At 38.0% G+C, this 15,141-nt stretch overlaps 1 protein-coding gene across 1 annotated transcript in view; it reads left to right on the top strand.

Moving 5' to 3' along the window:
* Positions 1–12,132: 12,132 nt before the first annotated feature.
* Positions 12,133–15,141, top strand: part of LOC136877767 (restin homolog) — a 151,466-nt gene continuing 148,457 nt past the window's right edge. The window contains exons 1-2 of the mRNA XM_068228738.1: positions 12,133–12,245; positions 12,774–12,825. Of these exons, the coding sequence (XP_068084839.1) occupies positions 12,133–12,245; positions 12,774–12,825 (165 nt within the window). The remainder of the gene's footprint in view (positions 12,246–12,773; positions 12,826–15,141) is intronic.

The raw sequence follows: 15,141 nt of genomic DNA, 5'->3' as shown, positions 1-15,141 counted from the left end.
TTTCACGTCTATAACCTTCAGTTTTTAGATATAAGTATCCCCATTAAAAATTCAATTTTTTCACTTGTTTTCACTTTCCCTCACCCCCTTAAGTGCATTTTCTAGAAACAAAAGATAAGTGTATGTTTATTTATGAAGGAGCTTCCAAATACTAATTATCACTCCTGTAACATCTTCAGTTTTTGAGGTATTAGTATACTTACAAAAGGAATTCAACTCCATTTTTCAACTGCCCACCAAGTTGATTTTTCCCAAAAATGCATGTTCCAAATACTAATTTGCATGTCTGCAACATTTTTACTTTTTGAGATATAAGTATTCTCATACAAAGAATTCAACTAATTCTTCAATTCTTTCACTCCCCTTAGGTGGATTTTCCAAACACAAAAAAATATTTTGTGTTTTAAAGGGAACTCCAAATACCAACTTTCACGTCTGTAACACGTTATGTTTCTGAGATAAACTGTAGATATATCCTTTTTAAAATTTCACTCCCTTGTCACTCCTGCTCACCCCCCATTAATTGGTTTTTCTACTCATACTCGCTCGCACTGTATAGGCTTCTGAGGGACGTGAAGTTCCCGTACTGATCTCACAATCCTCTTCCATCCTTTTCGATCTTGAGCCCCCTATTTCCAGTTATCAGTTTGGAGGATCTGTCATACCTTGTTGATCTCCTCCTTCCGGGTGCTTCGGGGTCTTCCTGAAAGTCTTTTCGCATTAACAGATCCCTTGTATAGATCTACTGGTGCTCTATTATCCTGCATCCTCAGTACATGTCCAGCCCAGTGGAGTCTGTTGGATTCTATCACACCCATTATAGTTTGTTGTTGAGAGAGGGTGTAAATCTCATAATTAGATCTTTTCTGCCAGCTTTGAGAGATAGGATTGAACCATGGGCCAAATATTTTTCTATAAACTTTATTCTCAAAGACTTGCAACTGCTGCTGCTCTTTCTTGGTTATACTCCATGTTTCGGAATCATACAGAAGTACTGGTCGAATGATTGTATTGTAGATGATCATTTTTGGAATCCTTTTTAGAAACTTGGAGCCTAATATAGGACTCATGGAGTAAAATGCCTTATTTGCATTCTTAATTCTAGCTTAGTGTTCCTGTTGCCTTCAGTTTTGCTCATTGATTAATACACCAAGGAATTTAAACTCCTCTACTGTTTTAAATATATATTTCCCAGTCTTCAAAGGCAATCTGTCAACCTCCTCATGATTCGGTCTCTGTACAACCACTAATGTGTCTTTTTATTATTCACCCATAAGCCAGTTTTTGCTCCCATTTCCTCTAGTTCAACAAATAATTGTCTAATTTCTAATTCATTGCAGCCAATAAGAACAATATTATCCACATATGCAAGGACTTTATGTTGTCTCTCCAGTATGATGCCAGCAGGTACAAGAGCTAATTTCCTGATAATCTTCTCCATTGCAATGTTGAATAAGAAGAGGAGATAGTGCATCCCCTTGTCTTAATCCAGTGGGTTATTGATTTTCTACCCTTGAGCAAAACACAGCTAACATTACCATCCATACACAGTTTGCACATGTTAATTAATTTTATGGGAAAGTCAAACTCCATCATGATGTTCTACAGCCCTTCCCTATGGATTTAATTAATTTATTTATTTAATCGTGTCAGAAACATACATTATACTTATAATAATAATAACAGGACAATAACAAATCTGGTACTATAATCATTAATCATTTCTGATGATGGCAGGTAACGATGTGATTTAAGCTCTCCATAAATACAAAATTAATTAAATGTGGTGTGACCAGTAAGCGACTAATTTACATGCTTCCTTGGTAGCGTCCATCACATTCTGGAGAGAGCAAGTAGTTGGACACAAGTTACAAACAAGGAGATGGCTCATTGTCTGTTCTTCACCACATTCACATAGAGTGGAGTCACAGACAAAACCCCACTTCCTCATGTTGGTCTTATGGATTTAATGATATGCCGTGAAGAAATCTATAAAGAGTCCAGCTCCATGGCTAAATGGTTAGCGTGTTGGCCTTTGGTCACAGGTGTCCTGGGTTCAGTTCCCGGCAGGGTCGGGAATTTTAACTATCATTGGTTAATTTCCCTGGCATGGGGGCTGGGTGTATGTGTTGTCTTCATCATCATTTCATCCTCATCACGACGCGCAGGTCGCCTACGGGTGTCAAATGAAAAGACCGGCACCTGGCGAGCCAAACTCGTCCAGGGATATCCCGGGACTAAAAGCCATATGACATTTCATTTTTCATCTATAAAGAGAGAATGAACCAACTCCTTGTGTTCCCACACTTATCATTAATAGTCTTAATTGCAAATATACCGGACGAGTTGGCCGTGCGGTTAGGAGCGCGCAGCTGTGAGCTCGCATCCGGGAGATAGTGGGTTCGAACCCCGCTGTCGGCAGCCCTGAAGATGGTTTTCCGTGGTTTCCCATTTTCACACCAGGCAAATGCTGGGGCTGTACCTTAATTAAGGCCACGGCTGCTTCCTTCCCATTCCTAGGCCTTCCCTGTCCCATCGTCGCCATAAGACCTATCTATGTCGGTGCGACGTAAAGCAAATAGCAAAACTGCAAATATATTGTCTATAGTGGATCTGTTACTGTGAAAACCGTTCTGATAGTCCCAATAACATTTTCAGGAAATGATTATAATGCTGTAAAAGAATAAAAGACAGAATTTTGTAGGCCGTGTTTACAAGAGATATACTATGGTAATTTTGAAGTTCTTCCTTATTCCCTCCTTCATGAATTGGGACAATAAGTGATTCCTGCCATTCTTTTGAAATAACTTATATATGTATTTATGTCATCTTTCTCCACCATATTTAATAAGCTCAGCAGGAATGTTGTCACTACCTGAAGCTTTATTGTTTTTTAAATGTATTATACTTTGTAATACCTCTTGATATGATGGCTCTGGTATTTGTTCTTCTGATGGGGAAATAGATGGTTTACCAATACAGATTTCTGGATCTGCACAATTCAGCAAGGAATTGAAGTATTCCTTACAGTAATTTAATAATCTGTCCTGATGAGCAATTAAATTTCTTGGCTTATCTCTCATAATACTCAAGCTAGGTTGAAATCCTTTTTTAATTGTGTTGACAGTTCCATACATCTTGCAGATGTTGCTGTTTCTGTAGTCATCTTGGATTGATTCTGTTTGTTGTCTCAGGTAGACCGTTTTCTTTCTATGAATTTACTACATTCTTTCTGTTTTTCTCTGTATAGTTCCTCAACATCTATATTCTTATTAGACTGCAGCCACTTATTATGCCATATGGCCACTTCGTTAACTGCATCTTGACATGCCTCATCAAACCATTTCTTTTTCTTACCGACATTTTTGGTATTACTTTCATTGCTAATGTTGTCCTGGTTTATTTTGCATTATTCCACATTCGTTCACAAACTTCGTCACTTCCTTCATCAATGTCTTCTATAGGACCTTCTCCCAGAATATCATTTCTGTTTGTAATTTCCACGTTCTACTTTAATCTCTCATCCTCCTGCTTCAGTTTCTCAGTGTCAACTTTGCATCTTTTCTCAGAGGTTTTCAATTTAATTTTAACAGAAGCAGTTATATTGTGATCAGATCCCATCTCAGTTCCTCTGCAAGCTCTGATATCAGTTATGGAGCTTCTATGCCTATTATCAATTAGTACATGATCTATCTGATTGGCAGTCTTACTATCACATTCATGTTTGTAGATTTAGCAAAATTGATTAGTCTAATGGCACTGTCATTGCTTTCATCATGCAGACTTTCCCTTCCTATTGTTGGCACAAAAATTTCTTACTTTCCAACTTTTGCATTGAAATCACCCAAAATCATTTTGTCATCATTTTTAATGTGTAGGTAATTTATTCAACAGTTCTAACAAATCCTCATAAAAGGAGTCTTTAACATGATCATCCTTGTCATTTGTGGGAGCATGGTAGTTCACCAGTGATATTTTAAACCATTTAGAATGTACCCTCAAATAGCACAGGCTTTCATTCACATGTTCAAAAGACCGCACTGACAATACTAATGAATTTTGGACATAAAATGCACTACCAAATTTGTGGGGTTCAGTTTCTTTACCACTCTTAAAAAGTGTATACTTCTCCATGCCCTGTATACCATTAACTAATAATCTAGTCTCTTGAATTGCAGCAATTCCCACTCTATACTTTTCCAACTGTTGACTGAGGATTTTGAAAGATCGAGGTTTATACAGGGTTCTTACATTCCAAGTTCCTATTCGTAAAGCCAATTTCCATTGCAGGGTCGTCATATTTTTATATCTATTCTCATTCATCCGAGGTAAACGTGAGATATTCGTAACTTTTTTTTTTTTTTTTTTTTTTTTAACGCAATAGAGCCGTTAACCCTATATCCAACCCCCATCCTGGAAGGCCAGAGACTTTTCTGTCAGGGTTGCCATACCTTAGTCGAGTAGTCCCAGTTTTAAGGTGCCAGTTACTTGCCCTCACCCCTTCTATTAGAATAGGATTTGCTGGTTATAATGTATAGCAGGTAGTTCATCAGCCAAATATGTCTTGAGTTTTAGCAGGTACACTTACTCGACATGGGTGCACCCCCCCAAGGTTTTCAACCAGCTGATTCTTGGGATACCCATTCAGGTCTTTAATGGAGTGGTTTCCCGTTCCCTTCCCCATCCTATGCCGTTGGCCATCTAGTGGTTCTTCTGCCTTTAGGAACAGCTTTTTACTCCAAGGGCAAGATATTGCCCTTCCTTCTACCCGCTCATCCGCCCTCCTAGGAGGCCGTTGGCATTTGGTAGAAGGTGGTCTCCTTATACCGGGAGGTACTCGGTCCCTGTATTCGTTAGCTGCCTGTATATATATACAACTGTTGCCCCCTCTCTACTATGGAGAGGTGAATGTCAGGATTTCACCATCATTGAAACTGGGACCAAAAGGCATTTCCCAGTTTCCTTGATTCTCCAGATAGGAACTGGACATTCCAAAACAAAAAAATATGTGTTTCTTTATTTTTAAAGGAGATTCCATGTACCAATTCTCACGTTTGTAACATCTTCAGTTTTCGAGATATAAGTATTGTCATAAAACAGATTCCACCCACTTAAAACTTATTTTTATCCCCACACAAGTGGATTTTCTAAAACAAAAGAAAATGTATTTCTTTATTTTTAAGGGAGATTCCAAATACCAATTTTCATGTCTTTAAACTGTTAAGTTTTTGAGATATAGGTATACTCATTTTTAAAATGTACTTCCCTTTTTACCCCGTACCGAGTTCGATAGCTGCAGTCGCTTAAGTGCGGCCAGTATCCAGTATTTGGGAGATAGTAGGTTCGAACCCCACTGTCGGCAGTCCTGAAGATGGTTTTCCGTGGTTTCCCATTTTCACACCAGGCAAATCCTTGGGCTGTACCTTAATTAAGGCCATGGCCACTTCCTTCCTAGTCCTAGCCCTATCCTCTCCCATCGTCGCCATAAAACATATCTGTGTCAGTGCGACGTAAAGCAAATAGCAAAAAAAAATTTACCCCGTTAGGGATGAATATCCAAAAATTCTTCCTTAATGAGCACCTACACCATAATATAAATGTATTCCCAAAATTTCATTTCTTTATGTCCAGTAGTTTTGGCTCGGTCATGATGAATCAGTCAGTCAGTCAGGACATATTATTTTATATCCTATATTATATTAGGCAGACTTTAAAAAAAAAAAAAGAATAATAGGAAATTTATTGGGGTCCTGCTGGAAGAAATAACACATGAAGAGCAAAGATGTATAATTATCTTTATCAGTTGGTATATTAGGAGAGGAAGGAGAGAGAGACAAATTATGTTTGTTGATATATCTTCATTTCTATTCATTACATCGGTTTAGCTACCATAATCGAATTATACCCTTGAAACACCAGCTTCATCACACACATCCTTTTATTATGAGCTGTTGACAACAACTAACTATCACACACACCAAGCAGTTCAAATGTTCAAAGAACAAAACAAACGAAGATAAACCACTCGACTCAATTTACCTGAGTTGCCAACCATAACCTCAATGTTGTTTTCTTATAACTAATACAAGATATAATACATGACATTTTATTTTTATGAGAAAATCACAACATTCCGACACTCCCCCCTTTTTCTCAAAAAATAAAAATCTACACTTCAATCAATTATCCTTTCATTGCAATCCTATAAGCCTACAAAAACTCTTCAGCTTGTTGCTTGATAAATTCTTTGTGAACAAGTCTGCAGCATTTCTCTCTCATGCTACATATACAAACTCAATGACCCCTTTTCTACTAGTTCTCTACATGCATGGTACATGATGTCAATATGTTTTTACCTTTCACTCACATTATAGTTTTTACTCAATTTAATTGCTGTTGCATTGTCAGCAAAAACTTTACAAAGTATATCCTTATAAACCCTTCCAGCCCTAGCTCTGATAGCAAATCTTTCATCCAAGTTACTTCTCGAGATACCTCTGCCATTGCCATGTATTCAGCATCCATGGTAGATCTAGCAATGCAACTCTGTTTTCTACTATACCATGATACTGCTCCCCCTGCCACTGTGGTTACATACCCACTCACTGATCTTCTTGACTCAGTATCTCCTCCCCAATCTGCATCACAGAACACTTGTACTGACTCCTCACAATTTTTGAAACACCTCTTTCCAATCTTTCCATCCAGTTGTCAGACTCTTGGCTTGATATAGCCTCCTCAACCATTCTAGGTTCCACTACACTCCCATGTCTAACTTCCATCACTGCCTTAAAATCTGCATAAGTTTTGCCTTTCCTCTGTCTTATTGACCTTCTCAGATTATTCCCTGGCTCTTGTATTGCTATAGACTCAACCTCTAGTTGTTCCTCCATGGGCATTGACTCAGCAGCCAATGTTTCCTCTCCTCCCCTGTGTCTAACTCAGTCCCTAATTTTATCTCTGGATCTTCAGTGCACAGTATGTCAAAGTATGTTTCACTACCGTCTGCCTTTGGTACATGTTATCAATTCCAGGACTTTTCACCTTAAAGGGAAATATCTGCTCCTCAAATACCACAATTCTCCTCAATGTTACTTTTTTCTTTTCAAGACTCCATAATCTATATCCATCTTCAGTACCTGCCTCGTACCCTATCATAACGCATGATTCTGCTCTGGGATCTAACTTCCTGCTGACTGCTCTCACAGCCCATGCCTGACATCTAAATACCTTCAATCTACCTATTTCTTCCTCATCTAACTTCCTATTAAACCACAGTTCATACGGTATCTGAAAATTTATTGCTGAGGATGGGCACCTATTTCTTAAATACACTGCAGTCATTACCGCTTCTCCGCAAAATTCTTTTGGTAACCCTGACTGGATCAATAGACATCTAACAGTATCAAACATCATTCTATTCTGCCTCTCTGCTAATCCATTTTGTTGTGGAGTGTACGATACAGACCTCCTATGAGTAATACCACATTTTTGCAATTGTGCTTGAAACCCATTACATGTATATTCTGTACCATTGTCAGATTTCACTACCTTAATTCCTACACCATATAACTTTTCTGCCTTTGTCTGATACCTATTAACCCCTCAAGAGTGATATTGTAGGACTGCATGCTGCACCCACAGCGTGCTTTATTTCTAGCCTACTCCCAATGCTGAGCGCGGTGTCTAATGAATTTTGCTGTAATTTTTAAACAGGTGGATGAAAAATTATCAAAGAAACATACAATAACAATAACATATTATACTACAATATAAACATATGCTAACCTGGACAGCTAGACATCAATACTGACATTTTGTGTGATAGATTTCAAAGCACAGGTGCACACAAAGACCTGGTTGTCCTGGGCAATTTTTGCAGTGGTACTTGGTGTCCTTTCGCTGTCCCTTTTTTGTTTACATTAGACTTCTGAACAATGCCCATCAATATAAGAAATGCAAGATACACCCTTACCTCATTGGCATTAGTGGGCGTCCAGTTCAACAGCCGGGATTTCATCAGTAATTGGAGGCATAACCGATGTTGCTGCAAGTATTTATCAGCATACGCATACGATTAGATCTATCAGAACATCACCTACAAACATTTCGTGAAAGCCAAGTGGTGTAACTTCGCCTGGGTCCATTTTATTTTCACACACAGAGTCACAATCGAAAGGTATTGGCGGATTTATGATATCAGTCGCCCCATGTGTTCGCATTTCTTGGCATATTATCATGAATTACATCGTCAGTATCACTATCTTCGCTGGACGTTATCGCGAACTCATACTCTAAATCACTGTCACAGTCTGAATTACTTTCACTGCCACTATTAACCAGTAAATTAATTATTTCCGCATCACAGATCACTCCACTTGGACCTGCCATGTTTACAAACAAACTCGCGGTCCTTTAACATGAAACACGTGAGCAGAGCTCTACGAACTGATAAGATATGCGACATCTCTCGGGAATAATTATTAGCTCTGAGTATAGCTAAAAGCTGCCTCTTCCTGCCTTCTTACGATGAAACAGACAACTGTTACGAAATCTGCGTAGCGGGCATTTTAAATGTCACAGCACACCATTGCGCCGTACACGCTGTGACCATAGCAAACCAGTGGGCGCAGCATTGCGCCACACACGCTAGGGGGGTTAAACACCTCCAACACTTCATCCTTATTTTTCACACATACAGCCACATTATATCTGGAGTATTCATCACTCAGAGTTACAACATATTGAGCTTTCCCAAGTGATGTTGGACTAATTTTTCCAACTACATCAGTGTGCACAACATCAAGTGGTTTTTCTCCCTTACACTCACAAGACTTAGGTACTCCCTTGTTACTTAGTTTCCCCTGAATGCATACAGAACAAGTATTAATATCATTACCTCTTTTCATTTCTAACATAGGCAATTTAAACAAAGCTTCAGAATGTACACATCCATATCTCTCATGCCACAACCTAACCTGCTCAACACTTTTAAATGCTACATTTTTATTACATTCTTGATCTATTATTTGGTCATAATCACTTACAGCTATAATATAATTTCTTCCCTCTATTTGTACTACATATACATTATTCCTCCAGTTTGCAATAAACAATGTTTCAATCTCCATTCTTATCTACAGCTGCTGTTTTCTCACCTGCAACTCTTACTTTGAAACCTTTGCTGGTTAACTTACCAACTGATATTAAATTTGCACCCAAGTTTGGTACATACAACACATCCATAAATGTAATTGTCCATCCTGTTGACATTTTTACTTTGACATTACCTATACCTCTAATATCCAGCTTACTGTTATCTGCTATTTCCACATTCCCACTCTGAAAAGTGGTGGCAAAAGGGGCTCTGGTTAAGACGCAGCAGGTCGTTATGCTACTTAGGTTCCAGAATGGGTAGAAAACAAAAAAACAAAAAAAAAAGGAAATAAGTAAATAAATGCAATGTAAATATTAATCTTATACCAGTTGTATAGTATCATTTGAAGTAATTCCACATACTGTATACCAGTTGACTATATTTGTAAGTAGTACAGGAGATATTATAAGTAGAATTTTGTAAACAATATAAATTTATTAAGGATGAGCTGTGTGTTTAATAGAAAACATTGTTAGCGTAAATTGTAAAATATTGTATTATATGAAAATTTTCTTCTCTTGTTAATTTAATAATTAGTGCTTGACAATAATGTATTTTAGTGCACCATTTGCCACCGAGGTAGACACCTCATTTGCAAATAAAGAGATTTTGATTTGATTTTATTTGATTTGTTGACATGTCTATAAACATCTTCTCTGTTGGACACATATGATGGGACACACCTGAATCGAACAGCCAATCTCTAATTTGCTCAATTCCTACAGAAACTACCATGCCCATTGCTTTATCTACTACATGTATAGAATATGATAATTCCTTATTAAAAATTATCATGGTAACATTTTTAAATTTCAAAGGAACAGCGTGAGGCTGCTATCCATTAAATACTCTAATCTAAATTATACCAAAATACATAAATAAAACCACAAATAAACTTAAAGACTTTCATTACAGATATTCTGTTTCACTTTCATTCTCTTGTTTAGTCTGTAAATCAGGGTTATTACTGTCAGCAGAGTTTTGTAATACAGTACATCCAACTTTCCTCCGAAGTGAAATTCATTAAATTTTGTAAGTCCTTCTGCTTCTCTATTTTCAACAGCAAGTGTGAGTTGTACTTTTGTTGAGTGGGAAAAGTTGCAGTTGTATTGGGTCTCTGGAAATCGACTCCATATTTTACTTTTCAGAGTTTTACTCACATCGATTTCATTTTTGTGGGATGCCGAATATCGTATTACTTTACTTTGTGATATGAGGATTTTTTTTATTTTTTTTTTTTGCTTTACGTCGCACTGACACAGATAGGTCTTATGGCGACGATGGGATGGGAAAGGCCTAGGAAGTGGAAGGAAGCGGCCATGGCCTTAATTAAGGTACAGCCCCGGCATTTGCCAGGTGTGAAAATGGGAAACCACGGAAAACCATCTTCAGGGCTGCCAACAGTGGGGCTCGAACCCACGATCTCCCGATTACTGAATACTGGCCGCACTTAAGCGACTGCAGCTATCGAGCTCAGTATGAGGAATTTATCGTTTCAGTAATGTGTTGCTTTACTCCATCAGGGTATTTGGAAGAGCACTGCTTTTTGCACCTAGAAAATTACGAATGCTAACATTAACGTATTTATTTAAAGCGTATATTCATATAAAACATTTATACATGAGAAAAACTCCTATTTCACATCTAAGCTGTGATACGTTGTTTATATTCAACTTTTCGGGTAATACAATATCAAATTAAACATTTGAGGTTAGCTAATTGCCCGTTGCTTTAAACCTTTAAATACTGTTTCGCTTCCATTTGCCATCATTTATTCGTTTCTTCCCACTTGTTTTCCTTCCGGAACTTAAATCTGATTCCATTTTAACGTTTCAATCTCTGCTCAGGTGGTTAAGCGATGGTGTTGCCATCTACCTGGAAATAAAGCATGGAAACCAAGAACTCTCTAATTCCATGGAATAAGAGGTGTTTTGCCTTCCATAGATTCTAAAAACACCTCCTGTATGCGGATGAATGACGGAATTAGGGTATTATTGCCTCCCATACATGCGGAACACACTAAAAAGCTCCATCTAGCCCATAACTCAAAATTGGAGTTAGTGGGTTTTTGATCTCCTTGCTTCTATTTCTGAGCTTACCACTTTTCCACTCGCATTCACTGATTTACTCTTCCGTGATGATTCGCCACTCTTCATTGTTGGACATACTTTAGAATAATGTCTTGACTTACCACAATTGAAGCACTTTTGGGTACTGCGACAATACTTAGATACATGTCCCTGTTTAGCGCAATTGTAGCAACTATACTGTTTTCCTCGTCCCACATCTTCTTTCCTGATATCTCGCTTCTGCTGAACAACCATGGCTTGAGCTTCATCCTCCTCATGTTTTCCAGAGTTGTAAGCCCTTCCTCCATTTTGCTGAAGTTTCCTCCTGCCTTCCTCAGTGACACCTTCGAGATTGTCAGTTTCACTAAATCAGCTTCCAAGGAAGGTATACAAACTGCATATTCCTCTGGAAGATTTCCGATGATCATTCCTGCAACTTGTTGATCTGTGAAATCATATCTGGCTTTACTCATTCTCCTCCAAAGTTGATTTATTTTTGCGAAGTATTCTTGAACACTCATATCCTTGGGCTTCACAAAATGAGTTAACTGTTTCAGGGTCATAGCGCCATTCACTAGCCCTCCATCATTACACAACTTGTCCAGTTTTCCCATGCCTTTTTCACTGATTCAATATCTGCAATGTCACTTTCAAAATTTTCTCCGACATATTTGAAAATAACCACTAAAGCGATCACATTGTTTCGCGCTCGTCTCGTTTCTATCTGAGACAGTTGACAACCTGGCGTATCCTCATACCCTATTATTGATTCCCACACATCTTTCAACAACAGCTCTTATTTCACCTTCAATGCCCACGTAAAATAGTTCTCCACTGTAAACTTGGCTACATTCCTATTCAGTGTTTCTTCACCGGTCCATGAGGTCGCCATTTTTTCCATCAATAATGTCACAACTTGCTTCGTCCGTTAATTCTCGTTACTCCATTTCATCTTATATTGTCCAGAATGTACTGCGGCATTTTGGCACTCTGGAGCTCTACTCATTACATCGGTTTAGGTACCGTAATTAAATTATACCATTGAAACACCAGCTTCATCACACATATCCTTTTATTACAAGCTGTTGACCACAACTATCACACACACCAAGCAGTTCAAACGTTCAAAGAACAAAACAAACAATGATAAACCACTCGACTCAATTTACCTGAGTTGCCAACACATAACCTCAATGTTGTTTTCTTATAACTAATACAAGATATAATACATGATATTTTATTTTTATGAGAAAATCACAACATTACAACAATATTTACTAACTATTGATATGTTACCTATTGTGAATTATTAAATAGTTGCTAATTTTTTTCAGTGATGCACTTAAATAACTTGTAGCCATCAGACATTACATATGATTATGTTTTTATGGCCTGCACAGATGCTGCACCTTACATGATTGTGTAAAGACATAGGTCATCTTGGCATTTTATGACCCTAACCATTAGTGTACTATGTCGTGTACTATGGAATGCTAATTTGCAATGTTACTTTCTATGTCATTTTAAATCCCTCTTTCATTTTGCAGGCAGCAACTATCCAAGAAAGAAAAGAAAGCAGATGAGAAGGAAGATGAAAAGGTACGTAGTTTTAGTAACCATTGCCATAATTATCGAAACACTTTTGACAAATTTGATGATATACCTACTTATTAGGTTGAACAAAAGTCCTTAGCATTTTTGTTTTGCATGTTGGTACTCGGGTCGCTATGGATTTATTTATCAAGTGTCACTTTCATTTTGAAGTGTAAGTGTTGTGTTTCAGGTTATGTATTGAATTTTTCATTCTGTCAGACAGAGAGTATTGTGTGGACAACGGAGTGTCAAATGGAGAAAGTGGAACATTTCTGACATATTCTTCTCTTTGAGTTCAATAGAGGGGCGAAGGCAACAGAGGCAGCTAGGAACATTTGCACCATGTATGGAGACAATGCCATCAGAGAGAGCATGGCAAGAAATCGATTTTCTTGTTTTGACTTGAGTTACACTCCCCGTACAGGAAGACCTTCGGGGTTTAACGAAGACCATTTCAACACCTTAATCCACAATGATCGCCATCAGTATACCAGTGAATTGGCAAATTTAATGAACAGTGACCATTCAACCATTGTGAAACATTTGCATTCAATGGGTAAGGTTCAGAAATGTGTGTAAGGGTACTGCATGCTCCAAGCTAAAACCAGAAAAATCAGTGGGTGGCCGTATGTGCATCTTTGCTTGCTCATCATCGATTGGCTCATGAACACCATCGACTATTCCTATCCAATATTGTTACTGCTAACAAGAAATGGTTTCTTTATTCTAACTTAAGATAGAAAAAAGGAAAAGCAACTCACCGTACAAAAGCCAATGCACATCCACAAAAGATAATGTTATGCATCTGATGGGACATAGAGGGTGTGCTGTTCTACAAATTGCTTCCCCGAAATGTAACATCACTGCTGACATTTATTGCCACCAAGTGAAATGTCTTGCAGTCACAATCAAAAAAAAAAAAAAAAAAAAAAAAAAGGAATCTACCAACAAGACTGCATGAACTAACGCTCCTGCATGATAATGCTTACTTGCGTCTACTAACCTGACAAAAAAAGAAAGAAACACTATCCAGGAGTTGGGTTGGGAAGTCATTCCACACCCACCTTATTGACCTGATCTTGCACCCTCTGATTTTCACCTTTGCAACTCTCTATCAAGCAACCTTCAAGAAACTTCCTTTTTGGATGAAAATGCACTCCGAACATGGCTTGATGACCTTTTAAAACTCGAAACTACCAGATTTCTACATATGTGGAATTGAAAAACTACTCCAGCATTGGCAGACTCTTGTAGATACAGACACAGTAGTGAAGGAGAATATATTGTTGATGGTTACCCTCTCTCTTATGTGTATCTTATGTGTTTAATAAACTTATGAAAAACCATTATGGACTCGTGCCTCAACCCAATAGTAAAATGAGAAGAAACATAGATTGGAACACAGTTAAGGAGGAGCAATGGTGGTTGGGTAGAGGAAGATGGAAAGGTGCCATAAAAATCCCAACCCATTAGCAGCTGGATGAGGGAAATTGATGATGACAGTGATGATTAAATACTGTACATACAAAAAAACATAGAAATGTTCAGATAATTTTTAATGGAGTAAAGGCATAGTCTTTATTACACTGACTTCACTACACACATTGAAGTAAACAAGCTAAATGCGTGTTTTAAAATTATGATCGATTTTGTAGAGACCAGGGAGATATGTTATGGAGGGCATTAGGTTTGGTTGCTTTGTGAGTCTGGGAACACAGTTCATGGCTTAAAAAATCTGGCAGTAAACCAAATGGGTGAAGTAACCCTTCAATCAATCAACAATCAATACTGATCTGCATTTAGGGCAGTCACCCAGGTGGTAGATTCCCTATCTGTTGTTTTCCTAGCCTTTTCCTAAATGATTTCAAAGAAATTGGAAATTTATTGAACATCTCCCTTGGTAAGTTATTCCAATCCCTAACTCCCCTTCCTATAAATGAATATTTGCTCCAGTTTGTCCTCTTGAATTCCAACTTTATCTTCATATTGTGATCTTTCCTACTTTTATAAACGCCACTCAAACTTATTCGTCTACTAATGTCATTCCACGCCATCTCTCCGCTGACAGCTCAGAACATACCACTTAGTCAAGCAGCCCTCCTTCCTTCTCTCAGTTCTACCCAGCCCAAACTTTGCAACATTTTTGTAACACTACTCTTTTGTTGGAAATCACCCAGAACAAATCGAGCTGCTTTTCTTTGGATTTTTTCCAGTTCTTGAATCAGGTAATCCAGGTGAGGGTCCCATACACTGGAACCATACTCTAGTTGGGGTCTTACCAGAGATTTATATGCCCTCTCCTTTACATCCTTACTACAACCC

The sequence above is a fragment of the Anabrus simplex genome, chromosome 7 (genome assembly GCF_040414725.1).
Source record: "Anabrus simplex isolate iqAnaSimp1 chromosome 7, ASM4041472v1, whole genome shotgun sequence".
Lineage (NCBI taxonomy): Eukaryota > Metazoa > Arthropoda > Insecta > Orthoptera > Tettigoniidae > Anabrus > Anabrus simplex.
Note: the sequence above shows the minus strand (reverse complement) of the source record. Positions and strands in the feature narration are given on the sequence as shown.